At 44.1% G+C, this 20,053-nt stretch overlaps 1 protein-coding gene across 1 annotated transcript in view; it reads left to right on the top strand.

Annotated features, from left to right (window-relative positions):
• Positions 1-20,053, top strand: part of MED13L (mediator complex subunit 13L) — an 802,147-nt gene that overhangs the window by 676,023 nt on the left and 106,071 nt on the right. The window contains exon 8 of the mRNA XM_033955209.1: positions 16,140-16,302. Within this exon, the coding sequence (XP_033811100.1) occupies positions 16,140-16,302 (163 nt within the window). The remainder of the gene's footprint in view (positions 1-16,139; positions 16,303-20,053) is intronic.

Raw genomic sequence — 20,053 nt, 5'->3', positions numbered from 1 at the left:
GATAACTGTATTTAAAAAAAAAATAGAATCTTCCAAAAGTTATTATTTTAATAGAAGCACCCATCAACCCTGATCCCCTTGATCTTCATTCAGACTGTAAGTCAAACCTGTACCACTAGTTCTGTAGCATTGTCAGTTAGCAGAGGGAAAAGAGGGCCCCCCCCCCCCCGCCTTATACCACTGAGAATGTAAAAAGCCAGGTTCAGAGTAATCATTTTATATTCCCACTAGGGAATGCACATTTTTCTAGCAGTGCGGAATAAAAGATCATTGTAGTCTATGAAATGCCTTGTTCATCTAATATAATAAAATGGTAGGACGCGCATGCGCACTAAAAAAATCGTGTTCCCTGATCCCGTCGCGGAAACACGAGTGCGCATGCACGCCTACTACGTCACCACAGCCTGCTCTCCACCTCGCACCGCTACAGGCCCCGCACTCGCAACTCACACATCCGCTGCAGCCTAGCAACTCCGACCACAACCTTCCCCCCTCAACCGCCTACGAGCTGCGGCGGGGGCTTTCAGAACAGAATATGATTACCATGTTTCTTTAGGCAGCCCCGGTTTTTTACTTGGATTCAATGTCAGCATTAGGGTTCGCCGGACGCCAGCCGTGAGAGCTGGGTGAGGAAGGCCGCCGCAGCCTCGCCGCTAGGTAGGGGGACAACAATCGTGCTTATGCTGAAGCCGCCGCCACGACTCCTCTCTCGAACCGCACCAGGATCGAGAGAGGAGCTGCGGCGGGGGCTTGAGCATAAGTGCCATTGTTGTCCCCCTACCTAGCGGCGAGGCTGCGGCAGCCTTCCTCACCCGGCTCACATTGAATCCAAGTAAACAACCGGGGCTGCCTAAAGAAACCGGTGCTTGGCCCGCCAAACAATTCCTGCCGTTGCCGAAATTTGCCCCACCGTTCCTTCCCTTCCTTCATCAGGTACAGTTCAGCTCCGCCTATGTTAAAAGGAGCTGCTTTGAAATTGGAGCCCTGCCGCCACCGTAACACGTTCCCTCTGCCGCGGTCCCATATGTCAGAGAAGGGGCGGGACCAAGGCAGAGGGGAACGTGCTACGGCAGTGGCAGGCCTCTGATTTCAACGCGGCTCCTTTTAACATTGGTGGATTCACTGCACCTGATGGAGGGAGGGAAGGAAAGGTGGTTGGGCGCTGTTGAGCCCCTCTTTGCCCTCAGACCCTCTCCTAACTGCTCCCTCCTGTCTCAGACCACTGGAGGGAGGTGCCTGTCTTCAGCTGCAGGGATGGAGGGAGGGAAGAAGAAAGAAGGGGCCCTGGCAAGCGAGTTATCAAAAGCCAACCATAGCCTGGGACCCCTACATGGTATGAATAATGACCAGACAACAAAAGGTAAGAAAAATAATTTTATTTTCTGTTTTGTGATTACAATATGTCAGATTTGAAATGTGTTTTGAGGGAGGCTGCCGCCGCGGCTTTGGACAGAAGGGTACCATTTTCATGGGAGCCGGCCTTCGGAGAGGCTTGGGATGCGGGGACGGATGCGGGAGGAGCTGCCACTGCGAAGGGCTTTGGTGGGGGAGCCAGCCAGACCGCGAGTGTGGGGACGTTGTAAGCACGGATTGGTCAAGGAGCCGCCGCTTCCGAGGCTTTGAAATTGCTCTCCCACCGTCACTCCCTCCCGCCCCGGCTCTGCCTCTGCCCAGGTTCAAAAGCAGGAGAGGCGGTCATCTAGCACCCGTTAATCTAACGGGCTTAAACACTAGTATCCAATAAAAGCATTAACGCTAGGCTACAGGTCGGATTTTGGAAAGTACACAGACGGTATTGACTGAGAATTTGTCCCATGATCAACCCTGACTGATCTTTATAAAGTAGGTCGGATTCTCCAACTGCCACTGTAAGATGTCATCTTATGTGAATAAGGATTGTAGTAGCAAATAAGACTTCCTGAAATAATGAAACAGATTCAGTCATACATGTCTCATAAAAATCTCTTCTCACTGCCTTGGGTAAATCTCTTCATAAAGACGATTAATAAATCCCAATACATAAATAAATTAAAAGTCCAGATGATATCCATCTGGGCATGAACTCTTTCCAAAGGGCAGACTGCCAATAGCTTTCTGCATCTCCAGCATTAAAAAAGGAAGCTGCAAACCTCTGAAATGTGAGAAGATTCACTGTGTCTTCAGACAAACCTGATTAATTTCTTTCACTGGGTGATAAGAGAGTTGGATCAAGCTGAGTACGATATACTTAGATTTTAACAATGCCTTTGACATGGTTCCACATAGATGACTTAAAAATAAACTGAGTGCCCTTGGTATGGGCCCTAAAGTGACTAACTGGGTTCAGAACTGGTTGAATGGAGCACATTCTGAGGAAACCGGATGTTGTCAGTGGTGTGCAACAAGGTTCAGTTTTTGGGCTGAGTCTTCCAGCACTCAGTGTTTCTTAGAAAGGAATTTTTCACGATTGTTCCATTTGAGATTTGGTTTATTTTCATCCAATTTGGTTTTATGAAACTCTACGTACTCTGGAACCCCTGAGGAAAAGAAGTGTTTTTCAAAACACGTGTCGGGTCCAGTACACACAAGAACAAGGACCAGTTTTTGGATACATTTGGTTTATGTATGTTATATATGTTTTAATGACTTTTATTGAATAAATTCCTGCACCTTGTACATTTTTCTGCAGTTTGGTTTTGGCTCTTTGCTTCATATCTTCACTGCAGTTCTCAGTTCTTTTTTGCTTTGCCTTTCTGAGCATTTCTAACATTTTTATAAGCGATATTGCCGAAGGGCGTCTGGTAAGGTGATACCAAAATCTGATGGTGTGAATAACATGAGGAGGGACTTAGCAAGGCTTGAAGAATATTCCAGAATTTGGAAGCTAAGGGTCATGCATTTGAGTTGCAAAAAAAACTGAGGGAATGGTGAAGTGCTTTGTCCATAAAAGAAGAACAGGACTTATGTGTAATTGTAAATGATGACCTATAGCAGGGGTCTCAAAGTCCCTCCTTGGGGGCGCTAATCCAGTCGGGTTTTCAGGATTTCCCCAATGAATATGCACGAGATCTATGTGCATGCACTGCTTTCAATGCATATTCATTGGGGAAATCCTGAAAACCCAACTGGATTGTGGCCCTCAAGGAGGAACTTTGAGATCACTGACTTATAGGTAGCCAAACAGGTAGAAAAGGCAACAACAAAATCTAGGAGGATGACCATTAGGGAAAAGGAGGTGATAATGCCTCCGTATAAGTTTTTGGTGAAGCCACATTCAGAGCATTGTGTACAATTATGGAGACTGCACCTTCTAAAAAATATAAAGAGGGTGAAATTGGTCTAGAGGGCAGCAACTAAAATGGTCAGTGGTCTTTATTATTAAGCATATGAGGACAGACTTAAAGATCTCAATATGTATACTTGGAAGAAATTAACTTGCAAAGCTGTTGTTAGTAATTAGTAATTTATTTTTAAAATCCAGCATAGTACTGGAAGACTGGAAGGTTCTAGAGGTGATCCAATGACATAGGCTAGACTAGGGGTAGGCAATTTCGGTCCTCGAGAGCCACAGGCAGGTCAGGTTTTCCAGATATCCACAATGAATATGTATGAGATGGATTCTCATGCACTGCCTCTTTGAGATGCAAATCTATCTCATGCATATTTATTGTGGATATCCTGAAAACCTGTCCTGCCTGTGGCTCTCAAGGACCAAAATTGCCTACCCCTGGGCTAGACCATCGGTCTGCAGGGGTCAGGGAGGCAAGATAGTTTAAAGTCAGCTGGGACAGGATGTGGGAAGGATCACATCTTTCCCTGCTCACCACTGGACAATCAGGGCTTCAGGCAGGCCTGTAGTGGGCATTGGGGGTGGTGTTGGAAGTAGGGAGGAAAGGAGGGCTGGGTGCAAGGCAGGGCACTTGAATATAACCCCCCCCCCCCCCATCTTTTTCAGTTGAAAGGAAGCTGGAATGAGGGGCATAGAATGAAGGTGATAGACTCAAAAATAAGATGAGGAAATAATTCTTCATGGAAAGGGAGATGAATTTGTGGAATAGCTCTCCTATGGAAGTGGTGGAGATGAAGACTGGATCTGAATTCAAGAAAACTTGGGCCAAGTATATAGGATCTCTAAGGGTGTAGAAAATGGACTGAATGGGCAGAGTGGATACGCAAGATGGCCTTTATCTGCCTTCATTTTTCTATTTCTATCACTGTTAAGGTTATAGATTTCTGAAAATTGGAACGTCATAGGTTTTCCATTTGTCAGTTCATTAAGATATTTGCCTTCCTTGTTTCAGACCTTTTATTTGAAAATGCTCAATACTTTTTTCCTAGCAGCTTTGGCCACAAAATTGCCAATTCTATCTCCTTGTCCATAATACCTTTGGATTATCCTCCCAGTTTTTTCTCTCTTCTTCTGAATTGATTCCCTGTAAGTGACTGACATATAACGTTCCCTGGTATCTAACACAAGTAATGACACTCTGCCTTCTAGATCTCTAAGATCGGAAGGGGCAATACAATTGTCACTAAAAGCGTTTTCATGAGTATACTATGAAAACACAAGGGTATCTGCAATCTCAATTGCAGGGGTGTCATTATAGAACAAATTGGCAGAACTATTGGAAGCACTATCGGATTTACAAAAGTTCAAGAAAGTATTGAAAACTAATTTATTTGTAGAGGTGTTTAAATGAATGAATATTAATACTTTATGGAGACGTTAACATTATTGTATGTGGAGGTATTACAGTGCATGAAGACAATTTTTATGGAGACTTACACTCTTGTATGTTGTTGTATGTACAGTATGTCTTAATATCATGATTGCACTTTGTATGCCGCTTAAGTGTAAGCAGGTAAGAAATCTTTTAATTAAATAAAGTTAATCTGCTAGGAATCCTTTGATTTTGAGCTTTAATGAGTTGGATCTGCCTTACTAAGAATTCAGGTAGATTTCTAATTCTCTCTCATTATCTTTGATAGTCTCTTCAAATTGTAACAGTGTAATGTTCATCATTGGGGGCCATATATGAGGTCTATTCACAAAGTTCCTGGACAGTTTGAATTGCACGCCAACAGCAATTTGTTTTGAGAAGCGCCAGGTAGCATTGAGTAGCTTGAAACCTCACGAACAACCTTCTTCTTTTCCATTTGTTGATATCTGTTTTTGTTTCCAAGCTACAGCAGTTTTTGTAAAAGTGTGTTTTCGTGATCAGCTATTTTTCTTCATGTGCGACCTCAATGAGCAGTGCTACAGCATGAAGTTCTGTTTTAAATTGGGTAAGACCCTACAGAAACTTATGAAATGTTGAAAATGGCTTATGGGGAACATGTCATGAGTCATGGAAGGTGTTTTGGTATTTATGCTTCAAGAGTGGTCGTGAATCAGTGGAAGACGATTCGCAAACTGGAAGACCATCAGTGTCAACTGATGATGATCATGTTGATCAAGTGAGGGTTCTTGTGTGTTCTATTCGATGATTAACAGTTAGAGAATTGGCAGAGGAATGCAACATCTCCATTGGTTCATGCCACAACATTATAAGAGAAGTTGTGGATGTCTCGTATTGCTGCAAAGTTAATGTTCCACAGTTGATGACTGACGACAAGAACAACAACCACATCATGATCTGTCAGAATCTTCCTTGAACAGTTAAATGAAGACAAAACATTTCTTGATAAAGTGATAACTGGTGATGAGATGTTGAGATGTGGGTCTATGGTTATGACGTAGAAACCAAAGCTCAATCGTCTCAATGGAGAACCAAAACTTCACCAAGACTGAAAACTTGACAAATTCAGTCGAATATCAAAGTAGTGATAAGAGTTGCGGCATTGTTCACTATGAATTTCTGCCACAAGGACAAACTGTCAACCAAAATTACTATCTGAAAGTGTTGAAACGCTTCCATGTGAGAATCGGGAGGAAGCGGCCCAAACTTTGGGGGAAGCAGTCGTTCCTGCATTACAACAATGCGCCCGCTCACACTGCCATCAAAATTCATGAATTTTGTGCAAAAAATACTATGATAGTTCTTCCCCAGCCACCTTACTCTTCTGACTTGGCCCCTGCTGACTTTTTCTTAAACTTAAATCCATGCTGAAAAGAAAGCAATTTGACACCATTGAAAACATAAAGCAAGATTTGATGCAGCAACTTTTGGAGATTCCTGAAGATGCATTTAAGGACTGTTTCCAGAAGTGGAAACGGCATTGGGAAAAGTGTTCAGTATACGTAGGGAGGGGAGTGCTTTGAAAAGGACCCAATGGAATAAGTTATAAGATTGTTTAATACATTTTTATAAAATCAGTCCTGGAACGTCAGCTTTTCATGTTCAAATCGAGACAGATAAGAGTACCAGGTGAGAATTATTCTTAAGATACTGGAGGATGTTTCCTTTCTGCTGAATATGATAGCCTTCTAATGCTCAATGAGCTAATCATAATATTTGCTCCCGTAATTTCAGTTTCAAGGGGCCGATGCAGAAAACTTGCATTAAAGCTGTTTGCAGACATCATAGTGCACAGATTCTAACACAAACACACACACACAATTTTTGCTCCTGGTATGCAAATAACCACTGCTTTAAAAAGTACACATTGTCAGATAAACAACAATAGTATGCGGCTTTTGCTGCAGAATAGTGCAAAATTGTCTCCCTTCCTGTTAGTGCATGAACAATAACCAGCTGATAAACTTGACAGGAAGGAAGACATTTTTTAATAAAGCTGTTGTCTGAGGGGTTGCCTCCATCCTTTCTTCTCTGTAAAAGAAAAAAAAAGCCCTGATCCCCCATCCCCTCTAGCACTACCTAAAAGCTCTCTGGTAGTACTGTATAGTCACTGGGACCCTCATTCCCCAATACCCGCTGACACTCCAAAAATATGCCTAGTAGTCTAGACGACCCCCAAGGCCCCCTCCCCTTTAAAGAGAGACAGGAACCATGCCCACTCCTGCCTCTTTATCAATGGCTTGCAAACTTGTGGGGCCTAATCCCACACAGTGCATCCCTATTTGGTAGTCTGGAGAGTACTAACAATTTATTTTTGGGGTTGGGGAGTCCACGAAACCACTTGAAATTTTTGGGTAGTATTGGGGGGGGGGTTGGAAATGAGAGGACATCTCTATGAGATGAGGACATCAAGGACCTTTTTGGAGTGGTAAATCAGGGACTCCAAGAGGGGCCCAGGAGGTTGTTAGCCTTTTCCTTCAGAAAACAAGCCAACCCTTCTATGCCACCTCACACATAGGCCCTGATTCTGTATAGGACGCCCGGGAGAGGTGTCCTATTCAGAATCGGGCCTACACTAAACCCCGATTCTGTAACCGGCGTCCATGGTACAGACGCTGGTTAGAGAATCGGGTTAGATTAGACACGGCCCACTACACTTATCGCAGCAAGGGATCTCTCTGCCGCTATAAGTATAGCGGGCCGCGGCCGCCTGTCCAATTGCTGGCAGGAGGGTGCCCAAACCCTCCTGCCAGAAGATGCCCCCCCCCCCGACACTGCCGACCGCCCCCCTCCCCCCCAACACTACCGATCGCTGGCAGGAGGGTGCCCAATCCCTCCTGCCGGAAGACGCACCCCCTCCCCATCCCCCCCACTCCCGCGCTAACAGCCCTCAAACCTCCTCCCCACCAAACTAACCTTTCCTTGTTGGCCAGACGGGACTTGCACGTCCAGCCGGCAGGCCCGTCTCGTTGAAATGAGGCGGGCCCGCCCCTTCCCGGCCCATCCTTCCGAAGCCTAAGGCCTGATTGGCCCAGGCTCTAGAAGCCTGGACCAATCAGGCCTTAGGCATAGCGGGTCCGCCCATCCCCACTAAGTCTAAGGCCTGATTGGCCCAGGCGCCTAGAGTGTGTGGGAGGCATCTTCTGGCAGGAGGGTTTGGGCACCCTCCTGCCAGCAATTGGACAGGCGGCCGCGGCCCGCTATACTTATAGTGGCAGAGAGATCCCTTGCCACAATAAGTATAGCGACCGCGTCTACTTACAATGTAGACCAGCATTTTGTTGGCCTACATTGTAAGCGTCTCTTCCTCTACTAGGATGACGCGTAGGGCCGCCTAGGTTTGCCTAAGGCCCGCCTAAAGCCCTTAGACGAGCTTAGGCGTCTTGCAGGCCTCCCTAGGCTCCCGGAGGCGCCTTCAATATAGGCGGCCTGCCTGGGGAGCATTTTTTTTAAAACGTGCATCCCGATTGGCTGATTAGACAGCTGTAGGACACCTACAGCTGCCTAAAATCGGGACGCATTTTGTAGAATCAGGGCCATAGTGTTCAGCTTCCTGTATTGTGGCTGCCTTAAAGTATCCTTCAAATAATCCAAACAATATCTGGAAATAGAGAAGAAGAAACTCTTCAAATACTGCAACCAAAACAACTCCCCAAGCAAATTTCTTTTGTGTATAGAATTGTGACTGAGAGGAGCTATGAATCACAATTGATCACTAATATGATTTATATAAGAGGAGGTAAGTTGATTTTCTGTGAAATTGCTGATGCATCCAATGAGGTCCCTGTTTTGGATTCTTCTTCAGGGATTTATTGCATCTAACGTTCGTATCAAAAATTCATGCAATTGGGCTCTTGTAACGGAAGAGCGACATGATATGAATTTTCAGTGACAGTGAAGCCGATTAACGGCTCAGATCTGGGAAAGCAGCATTATTTACTGATACCTTCTCTTATATAAATCATATTAGTGATCAGTTGTGATTCGTAGCTCGTCTCAGTCACGATTCTATACACAAAAAAAATTTGCTTAGGGAAATCTTTGGTTAAGATATTTTTAAAGTTTCAGGGTAGAATATGCTGTGCGTTGGTGTCTTTAACACAAGGTTTTTTATTCTACGCAAAACCCTTTTCTGCTTTGGGCACCCAGAAAGTTGAACGTAGACATCATCCTGACTGAGCGCTTCTGTCTGTGCTAGCTCCCTGAATCAGCCCTCACTTTGACTCTTAAAAGGCACCAGTAGACAAATGGGGATTACGAACTTTCCGTTCTCTCTTACTTACACCGTTTATTTTAGCAAGCATGTGGCTACTTCTGAAAGATTGACACTCCTCTTTATTCTTCCATTTATTCTCATCCAAATTAACATCCCGAGTTATTTGAACAAACCACTCTGCATTTTGAAGAATTCCAGCTGTTCCCCATATACTTTTACCTGCATATTTATTTCATTTCCAAGTACTATATTGCTGTACTAATTACAATTTTTTAGTTGTTTATTAATATCCATGTACAGAGTGCAAATGAGTGCTGTCATGGAGTCTGTTAGCCAAAAGCAATCAAAACAACAGAATCCAAATAGCACCAAAAGGTTCCACAAAGGAAATGAAGCAGCAAAACAACAAAACAGTTGTGGAAGAGCAAATCGGATATACCAGTTTGTAGTTTAATAAGCATCCAAATAACTTAAACCAATCCACAAAGGGTTTACATCAGTGGTCTCAAACTTGCAGCCCGGGGGCCACATGCGGCCCGCCAGGCACTAGTTTGAGGCCCTCGGTATGTTTATGATAATCACAAAAGTAAATTAAACAGTTTCTTGATCATATGTCTCTTTAGCTATAAATGACAATATTATTATTAAGACTTAGCCAAAAGAAAAGAATTATAAACCATAAAGAGTTTTACCTCATGCAAAATTGTCATTTCTTTAATAAGAACATAAGAACATAAGCAGTGCCTCCGCCGGGTCAGACCATAGGTCCATCCTGCCCGGCAGTCCGCTCCCGCGGTGGCCCAAACAGGTCACGACCTGTCTGAATCACCAGAAGGGGCTCCCTTGCCACCTTGGTTTCTCATTGAAGTCCTATCTTCCCATCGAAGTCCTAACCCTCCAGTCTTGCACATGCACGACCTGTTGGGTTTCTATACTTATTACCTGGTTAGCTTTCTATACTTGTGTTACATCCCAGCTCCTCCCTCAGTATCCCACGATCCCTTTATCCCTCAGGAATCCGTCCAATCCCTGTTTGAATCCCTGTACCGTACTCTGCCTGATCACTTCCTCCGGTAGCGCATTCCAAGTGTCCACGACCCTTTGGGTGAAAAAAAACTTCCTTGCATTTGTTTTGAACCTATCTCCCTTCAGTTTCTCCGAATGCCCCCTCGTACTTGTTGTCCCCTTCAGTCTGAAGAATCTGTCCCTATCCACCCTCTCTATGCCCCTCATGATCTTGAAGGTCTCTATCATATCTCCCCTGAGCCTCCTTTTTTCCAGAGAGAAGAACCCCAGCCTATCCAACCTCTCGGCATATGGGCAGTGTTCCAGCCCTTTTACCAGCTTCGTTGCTCTCCTTTGGACTCTCTCAAGTACCGCCATGTCCTTCTTGAGGTGCGGCGACCAATACTTAACGCAGTATTCCAGATGTGGACGCACCATCGCTCAATACAATGGCATGATGACTTCCCGCGTCCGGGTTGTTATGCCCCTCTTTATGATGCCCAGCATCCTGTTGGCTTTTTTCGAGGCTGCTGCGCACTGTGCAGATGGCTTCAGTGATGCATCCACCAGCACACCCAAGTCTCTCTCAAATCTGCTGTCTCCCAACAATGCCCCCCCCAATTTGTAGTTGAACAACGGGTTCTTTTTCCCTATATGCATGACCTTGCATTTTTCCACGTTAAAGCGCATTTGCCATTTGTTTGCCCAGTCTTCCAGCTTGTGTAGGTCCCTTTGCAGGTCCTCACACTCCTCCCTGGACCTAACTCTGCCGCACAGTTTGGTATCGTCTGCAAATTTTATAACCTCGCACTTTGCCTCCTTTTCCAGGTCATTGATAAATATGTTGAAGAGTAACGGCTCCAGCACCGATCCCTGTGGCACACCGCTTGTGACTCCCCGCCAGTCAGAATATTGGCCGTTCACTCCGACCCTCTGCAGTCTACCCGACAACCAGTGCTTGATCCATCTGTGCACATCCCCTCCCACCCTGTGGTTCCACAGCTTCCTAAGCAGCCTTTCATGTGGCACCTTGTCGAAAGCCTTTTGAAAATCGAGGTAAATGATGACTATGGGTTCCCCATTGTCCACCCGACTGCTTATTCCCTCAAAGAAATACAGAAGGTTCGTTAGGCACGACCTTCCCTTACAGAATCCGTGCTGGCTTGTTCTCAGTAGGCCATTCCTCTCGATGTGCTCGCAAATGCCGTCCTTGATCATAGCTTCCACCATCTTCCCTATAATTGAAGTCAGGCTCACCGGCCTGTAGTTCCCGGGGTCACCCCTTGATCCCTTCTTGAAGATAGGTGTGACATTCGCCAATTTCCAGTCCTCTGGTACCTCACCAGTTTTCAAGGATAGGTTGCAAACATGCTGGATTGTGCCCGCTATTTCTTGTCTTAGTTCCTTCAGAACCCTTGGGTGGATCCCGTCCGGGCCCGGTGATTTACCGCATTTTAACCTGTCTATCTGTTTGAGGACATCCTCCTTACTTACCTCTATGTGCTCCAATTTTTCCGGCGCTGTGGGCCGTTCTGGTTATTCCCCGAGTCTGATTTTCTTTCTATGCAAGCCGCGGCAGGGTAAATTTTGCGGGGCTCAAATCCGACCATGTTTCTAGGAGCGTTGATGCAGCGAGAATCAGGCGTGCGCATGGGTCTCCGGCGATGGCGGGAGAGCTGTAGCGTTCCGGTAGTTTGTTTCCAGCTGACTTTGGTCAGGGTATGCCGGGGCTTCTCTTCTTTCCGGTTCAGACAAGTTGTATGTGTTTCACCAGCTTTGGGACAAGCTTGGGCAGCTTTATATGTCTATGTCTGTGTTCCTGCGGTACTCCCTTGAAGGAAGCTGCTTGTTTAATCGGACTCTGGGGTTAGCACTCAAGGGGTTTACCAGAGAGACTCTGACCTGTGCTAGGTCACCCAGTCTCGGTTTGTCTCCAGACTGGGGCGACATACAGCAACTCACGGCACAGTGAGATCAGCAGTAAGATAGTGCCCTGTATTTCACACAGGTATCTCATTGTCTCTCTTGGGGTCCCTGCAGATTGAGCCTTTGTCTATTGGTAACTGTCCTTATTTGGACCTCTGTGCTGAGCTGCATGTGTCTAGTAGTGGCACAGGATATTTATGCCTAAAGGTAGTACAAGCAGTTTCCAAGTTTGGGCTGTCTCTATGGGCATAATGACACTGCGCATATTCCTGCGGCCAGGGCTCTCTTTCTCTATTTCTGAGGGGGCCTGGACTTCAGATTTCCATGCTTATCACACTGGTTTCTCCTGTCACCATTTTCTCATGGCACATGCTAGACGGGCCCCCCGACCAGACAGAAAGGGCTGTACAGCTCCTTTTAACCAGGAGCCAGTTACCTATTCTATCAAACCCGCGGAAGATCACGCACTATGTGGCTGTTAGCCTCATCCCTGAAGCTCTCATTAACGATGTGAGCTTTGTCTGATACCTGTAAGGATGCTGTTGTTTTCCACGGGACGGTAGATGCAGCATCTTGATTGAGTCTAGTACGTATTCACTTTAAAGGACATACGTATTTCGCTCATGTTGCATGGGGTTAGTACTGTTTTCATGGTTCCAGTATATTCCTCTTTACATTGTGAACCTTGATTTTTCCTAGGAGAATCTTCTTGCAGATCCTACAGTCTCATTCTGCCATTCCCTGACCTTCTGCACTTCATTCTGAGGGGATCTTGACTTCTTCCAATGACTCTTCAGGCTTTCTCATGAGGGAGAAGACACTATAATGTCAGGTCAGAGGGCTGTGAAGATTTTTCAGGATGCTTGCATCTTTGCATTCTCCTCAGGTTTTCCAGTTCGTTCTTGGAGTCTCCATGTTTTGTGTTTCCCTTTTCAGTGTTACTGGTCCTCAGGACAGTTCTTGTAGTTCTTCGGGAACTAAGGGACGTTGTTCCACTTACTGCATGGTGCCCGAGACGGGGGCATTGGGAAGGCTGGATCCCATTCTGCTGAATTAGTTTCTCGGGGTTACACATTTCTGCAGACAACCTGGGAGTATATTTACATTTTCTCTATGGACTCCGAATCGGCACTTGGTTTGCTTGCCTCTCTTGGAGCAGCGCTTTCGGTTTTGGCACATGCCATTTCGTCTACCCAAGGCTTCACGAACGTTTTAGGTGATGTGGGCGGTGGTACCGTTTTGGCGCTACCAGGCAATTCATCTAATTTCTTCTTGACTGCCTGCTTGATTCGGATGACTTCCAGTTGGGCCATTTGACTGACACGAAAAGGGTGGTATCTTTTCCTCAGTTCTTTACATGTGCATCTTCGAATTTGCACAGCGCTCTTTTCTCCTGTACTATTTATAGGTATAATGAGGTAATGTTTTTATTCATATAGGAGAGACATGTGTTTCTTTCCGGAGACGGGGGCGTGGGGTCTCGGTCTCAGATTGGTATTCTTCTTCGCTTACCATGACCAAGAGTATGGGATTCTGTACAGTTTCTGGGATCCATATTGCTGACTCCACTGGAAACTTTGGCTTGCTTTCCCCTTCTTACGCTACAGCAGTCGCTTTTGTTCTGGTGGTTCCCGGTATCTCAGGGCTCCAATTATTTGGTATGCTCCTCCTGCATCACTCTGTATGATTTGGTGGCTCAGTGCGATTTCTCTTTTCAAGGCATGCCTCGGTCTTTGCTGGACTAGCTCATGACCACCGACCATCCCGGGCTGTCGGGTTGGGGGGCTCGGTGGCTTCCATCCTCAGCTCCAGGATTCTGGTCTTCAGAGGCGACTCAGTACTTGTTCATTCTTCTACTCTTGAGCAGGGTCAGGCTACCTTTCTGGAGCTTCAAATCATTCTTCCGGATTGCCGCTGAGGGTCCTTTTGGTCAGTATTAGGATGGGGGTATTTCTCTACAGCTTGGGCAGTAGGTGTTGTACTCAGTTGGCAGGTGAAGTTGGTCTGCTTCAATGGGTGGACTCTCATCTTCGTCTTCTGTTGGCAGATCCTTTTATGGATCAGGATAAGAGTTTGGATAGACTCTCTCGGCGGAATCTGAGCATGGCCCATTTCTTGTATGTTACAGTGTACAGCGCTGTGTACGCTCTGGAAAGTGTGCATGTTAGTAATAGTGTAATCTTCTGCATTCTGGATATTGAGATTTGTGGCTCAGGCGTTCTAGCTCCTTTTATGAACGTGAGATCTCCTTGACCTAGACCTCATGGTCTCGTCTCTCAATTCTAAGTTTCCTAGCTTCTTCGGCGGGCCCAGGGAGTGGGAGTTATAGGGGGTAGCTGCATGGCTTCTTTCTCGCTTCTGCCTTCTCTTTTTCAGTGTTTTCCGCTGGCTGATGATGGCTTGAATTTGCCATCTCGAGCTTGCTTTCTGGGCACAGTATTTGTAGAATCTCTGAATTGGCGGCGCCATCCTTACTATGCGGATTTGATGAGTCTTTCGACAGCCGGACTAAGAATTTTCCGGGTATCTCCGGCTTTGCTCGCCTAGGGTCCGATCAACATGGATATTTGTACTACTTTAGTATTACGACCTAGTTTTTTGAAAAATCTTGGCTGACGTGTAAGGGTTATGCGAAGCAGGTTGTTTCTTCTCTTATCCAGGTGCTACGGACGTCTTCTCCTGTGGCTTCTGCTTCCTTTTGAAGGTTTTTCCTTTCTTGGGTGCTTCTTAACGTTTGAACCACTCCAGAGTTCCTTTTTGGCACAAGTGTATTGCTGAGGGCTTAGCGTTCAATTCCCTTCAGCTTCTGGTGCCATTCTTGGCTTGTTACAAGGGCTAGGTATATTGCTCTTCGCTTACTTCTCAGCTTCATGTAGTTCAGTTCCTAAACAGAGTGCGGTATATTCATGCGCCTCTTAGAAAGCCCAGTTTGGAGTACAATCTTCACGTACTTCTAAGTTTACTGAAGGCTTCATTTCATCCTTGTCTTTTGGGACTCTAAAGGGCTGTGCCGTTGAACATGGGGTTTCTTGTGGCCATGGCTTCAGCTCTGCAGTTTTCTATGTTGCAGGCCTTGTGCAACGGGGATTCCTATTTCTGATTTCCGAAATATGGGATATCAGTTCGGATGGTACCACTATTTCTTTCTAGGGGGGTGTCATCCTTTCTTTTATGTCATGCTCGCTTTTCCTTCCTTCTTCCTGGGAGGAGAAATTGGGAGCAGTGCTTTTATTCACTGCATTTTTTGATACGTATGTAGCGTTCTCCGCGAGCTCGGTTTCTAACGACTTTTAGTTGTTTATATCTCCTTTTTGTATTCTTCAAGGGACGCCTCAAACGTATGGCGGCGTCCGAAGCCTCCATCGCTCAATGGGTCCAGGAGGACATTCTTTATGCTTGCTTGCTGGCAGGGAAGCGGGTGGCGAAAGAACTTCATGACCATTCCCCCGGAGCGATGGCTACTTCTTGGACTCGGCCCAGAGGTTTTTTTCCTTGGAGGAGATTTGTCTCGCGGCTAATTGGTCTTCCGAGAGTGCTTTCTCTCCGCATTTCTGCTTGGATGTCGGGGCGCATGCGGTAGGGGCATTTTGTGCTTCGGTTGTTGCGGAGGCGGCGTTTGCTTCCCACCCAGATTGAGGATTGCTTTGCTACATCCCATTGGTCTCTGGATTCATCTGCTGCTGTTGCTAGGGAAGGAAAAATTATGTTCTTATCTGTTAATTTTCTTTCCCTTAGACGCAGCAGATGAATCCAGAGCCCCACCCTTTCTGGATATTGTCTCTCGGTTTTTTCTTTTGCAACTTTCGCAGTTTGTTATTATGGCAGGTTGTTTTCTGTATTATTGCATTTTGAGATTTGTTATGGGAAAGAAGTTTTTTACATGCTATGCCTATTGATGGTTACGGATGCTTGGGCAAGGAGCTATACTAGATAAACAGGAGGAGTGCCAGCCAATAGGACCACCTGTTAATCAGTTTCTCTATCTCCGCCTGCTGGTAGATGTGAGCTATCCCATTGGTCTCTGGATTCATCTGCTGCGTCTAAGGGAAAGAAAATTAACAGGTAAGAACATAATTTTTCCTTAACTACAAACTGGTACATCCAATCTTATCACCATTGATATAAAATTTGGATAGCCAAAGAGTACACAAGATGGTTTAAGGACTCTTCTAATACAAAATATAAGCTGTGTATTTCAGATTCACTATAAAGAAATGGATGTTAAAAAGTGTCACATTAATATCATCTAATCCAGTGCTAATTTTTTATTGCAGTTGACAGTGGAAGTACTCCAATAGTTATGAACCATTTAACTGTTCAGGAAGGGATGGTCACCATGCACAGTCCAAAGAGATCGGAGAAGAACTCCCAAAAGCTCCACAATCGTATGGTTCATGGAGTTTGGAAAGAATGCATCCTCAACAGAACCCAGTCCAAGTAAGGGATTCCCACAGATGGCAGTGGTTCATTTATTTGTACTTATTACGTGGCATCTAAATGGTTTACAATAAAAATTAAAAGTTAAACAAGATTGACATACAGAAAACATTTTAAAACGAGAGAGACATGTAGCAGGCAGGGGAGGAAAAGTCCATAATCTGCTGTTGAGACAGACATTACATTAGGGATTTCTATTCCGCCATTACCTTGCAGTTCAAGGCGGTTTACAAAAGAATTATCAAGGAAGTATTACAACAAGAACTTAAAAAAAGAAAAAAAGAAAATAATTTTGGACATTTTAAAAGAGAGTAAGAAATGAGTATGGTTATTTGTTTGGGGTAGTTGGCTTTAGTGAGAGGTGGTGTTTGAAACTTGCGGTGTTATTTCTTTTTTCAGGGCTTTCTTGAAGAGTATGGTCTTTATTTCTTTTCTAAAAGTCTTGTAGTCGAGGGATGCCGTCAGTAGATTGGCGATTTGGTTGTCTAGTTGGGCTGCTTGAGTGGCTAGTAGAATATCATATAGTTTTTTTCCGTTTGATCTCCTTAATTAGGGGGTATGAGAATGGGGTGTGAGTTTTCCTATGTCTGGTTGAAGTGTTGTGGATGAGGCAGTTGTTCAGGTAGCTTAGACTATCTCCGTATGAAATCTTAAATAGTAGACAGTAGAATTTGAATTGTATTCTTGCTGGGATTGGAAGCCAGTCCAATTTGAGATATACTTCTGTAATGTGGTCATGTTTCTTCAATGAGTAGATGAGTCTTAGTGCTGTGTTTTGGATTGTTTGTAGTTGCTTTGTTATTGTTGCAGGGCAGGGGAGGTAGAGGATATTACAGTAGTCTAGTAGGCTTAGTATTAGGGACTGTACTATAAGCTGGAATTGTGATTTTTCGAAGAATTTCCGCACTTGTCTTAAGTTTCTCATGATTGAGAATGATTTTTGTATTGTTTTATTGATTTGCGGTTGCATGGTGCAGCATCTGTCGATTGTTATTCCTAGTAATTTTAGAGTGGGTTGTATGGAGTAGTTGATTGCATTGATTTCAATGTTGGTTATAGTTAGTATTTTGTTGTTTTCGAGGAGGATGAATTTAGTTTTGTCTGGGTTCAATTTCAGCTTGTGATCTTTCATCCAGATCACTACTGATTTTAGTGTTTGGTGTATTGTGTGTGTCATGGAGGGTTTTGGTTGATCGAAGGGTACGAGAATGGTGATGTCATCTGCATAGCTGTATGAGATTATGCCTTGTTTGTCCAGGTGGGAGCTGAGGGAGGCTGTATAGAGGTTGAAGAGTGTAGGAGATAGAGGGGATCCTTGGGGAACTCCGCAGGGGTTTGACCAAGGTTCAGATTTTTCTTTGTCTGATTTAACTCTATAGGTTCTTGATGTTAGGAATCCTTCAAACCACGAGTATACTTTATCTGTGATATCTATTGTATCTAGGATTTGTAGTAAGATGCTATGGTCCAACAGGTCGAATGCAGCGGTCAGGTCTAGTTGTATGAGCATCATTTTTTTCCTGTGCTAAGATGTTGTCTGGCTGTGTCTAAGAGAGATCCTAGTAGTGTTTCTGTGCTAAAGTTGGTTCTGAAGCCGGATTGTGTGGGATGGAGTATGTTTTGGTTTTCTAGGTAATTGGTGAGGAATTTGGCAACTAGTCCTTCTATTATTTTGACAAAGAGTGGAATAGAGGCAATGGGTCTGTAGTTGGATGTTTGGTCTATTGGTCCTTTAGGGTCTTTGAGGATCGGGGTGATGATGATTTCGCTGAGGTTAGTTGGGTAGTGGGCGCTTATGAGTGTGATTTGTATCCATTTTAGAAGAGAAGCACAGAATTTTGTGCTGGATGTTTTTAGGAGATATGGTGGACAGTTGTTGAGGTCACAGGATGCATGGCTGTATTTTTTGTAGTATTTGTTGAATTTGGGCCATTGAATGTTGGGGAATTGAGACCATATTCTGTCTGCTACGGTTGAATCTCTATCTATGGGGGGAATTGAGAGTTCAATAAGAGGGGTAGGGTTGTCATTGAGGGTAGTTCTTGCATTTTTAATTTTATTTTGGAAGTGTTCTGCTAATAGAGTGGCTGAGGGGGGAGTGGTATTGTTAATAGTCAGGTAAGGTTTGGTGTCAGGTTTTTTAGAATTTGGAATAGTTTTTTGGTGTCTTGGGTTTCAGTACCTATTAGATTGTGTAGTGTGCTTTTCTCTTGTCCTTTAATTGTGATTTGTATTGTTTGTTGATTTTTTTTCCAGGTGGATTTTGTATGATCCGAGTTCGATTCGTCTACATTGTCTTTTGAGTTGTAGCAGTTCAGAGTTGAACCAGTGATCTGATCTTCTTCTGGTTCTGGTTTTGGTTTGCAATGGGGCTAGTTCATCAAGGGTGTTGATGCATAATCTTTCCCATTGTGAGATGAAGTCCTCGTGGTTGATTTCTTGAATTGTTTCATCTATTTTAGTCCAGAATTTGGAGGGTTCGATGTGTTTGTGTGAGGTGTATGTTACTTTATTGAGTTTTGTTATGGTTTTTTTGTTTTTTGTTTTTGGTCCAGTTGATGTTGAAGGTGTAAGTGTAGTGGTCTGACCAGATGGATCTGGACCATGTTCCGTTGGATGTATGAATTTCATGGGACAGTAGCATTGAATGCTGCTACTATCTGAGGTTTTTGCCAGGTTCTTGTGACTTGGATTGGCCTCCGTGAAGATGGGATACTGGGCCAGATTTATTGGTCTGACCCAATAAGGCATGTTCTTATAAAGAATGAGGGAGGTGAAGAATAAGAGAAGAGGACTAATGAATAGGGGAATTGAAGGTCTCCCTGAAGAGATGAGTTTAGTAAGAGATGAGGTAGAAGGGAGTTGTAGAGCTCTGGACCAAGATAGCTAAAGGTGGATTTAGGAAAGAGTGTGAGAGATGGCAGAAAAGGTTATTTTGAGAAGAGCAGAGGGGATGTGTGGAAGTGTAAGGAATGAGAATAAGTTCTGCTAGGTGTTTTATTTTTTGCATTGTATATTTGTACTTTGTAATCATAGGGATCCATTTTCCTTATGATCACTATGAATTTAGTTTTTTTATTGTACATTGCTTAATATTTATGTCAATATCCATAAATATATCCAGGGGAAAGAAAAGAAAATGAACAGGGAGCTTCACAGTTCTATTTTATAATGCGTCCACGTTCTCAGATTTCATAGGAATTCTTTATCATCTTTATCTAAAGAACCCATCTTCTCTGAGTTCTCTGGGTAATAATTATAACAAACTCCTGATAAATCCAAGAAAAGAGAAACATGATGTGCATATGAACTTAGGAGTTTGGAGAAGGGCTTGACAATAATATATATGAATAGTAAAGGACTAAAAGTGTATTTTGTTAAAAACAATGTTCATAGAAGACAAGTGAAAGGCTTCCTTATCTGTTTATATTGTAACATATTATTTCCTACTTAATATTTGTTAGTATTGAAAGAAAATGAAAATATTTTGCCCTAATGACAGGCAAAAGTAGACAAAAACTTAGTAGTCCATAGATATAAAATAAGATGTGCAGCATTTACCATGAACGCTAGCTACGCTTTGGTAAAAGGGCCCAAATGACTCAGATCAGAAAGCAAGAACCTGCATCCTTTTTGATGAATATAAACAAACTGATTGGGACTAAAATTGTCAATCTTAAAACATAATCTAGTACAGGAGAAAGAAGCACAAGACTAAAGAAATAACCAAGCTTAGTTTTTTTTCCTGCAC

The sequence above is a fragment of the Geotrypetes seraphini genome, chromosome 8 (genome assembly GCF_902459505.1).
Source record: "Geotrypetes seraphini chromosome 8, aGeoSer1.1, whole genome shotgun sequence".
Taxonomy (NCBI): Eukaryota; Metazoa; Chordata; class Amphibia; order Gymnophiona; family Dermophiidae; genus Geotrypetes; species Geotrypetes seraphini.
Note: the sequence above shows the minus strand (reverse complement) of the source record. Positions and strands in the feature narration are given on the sequence as shown.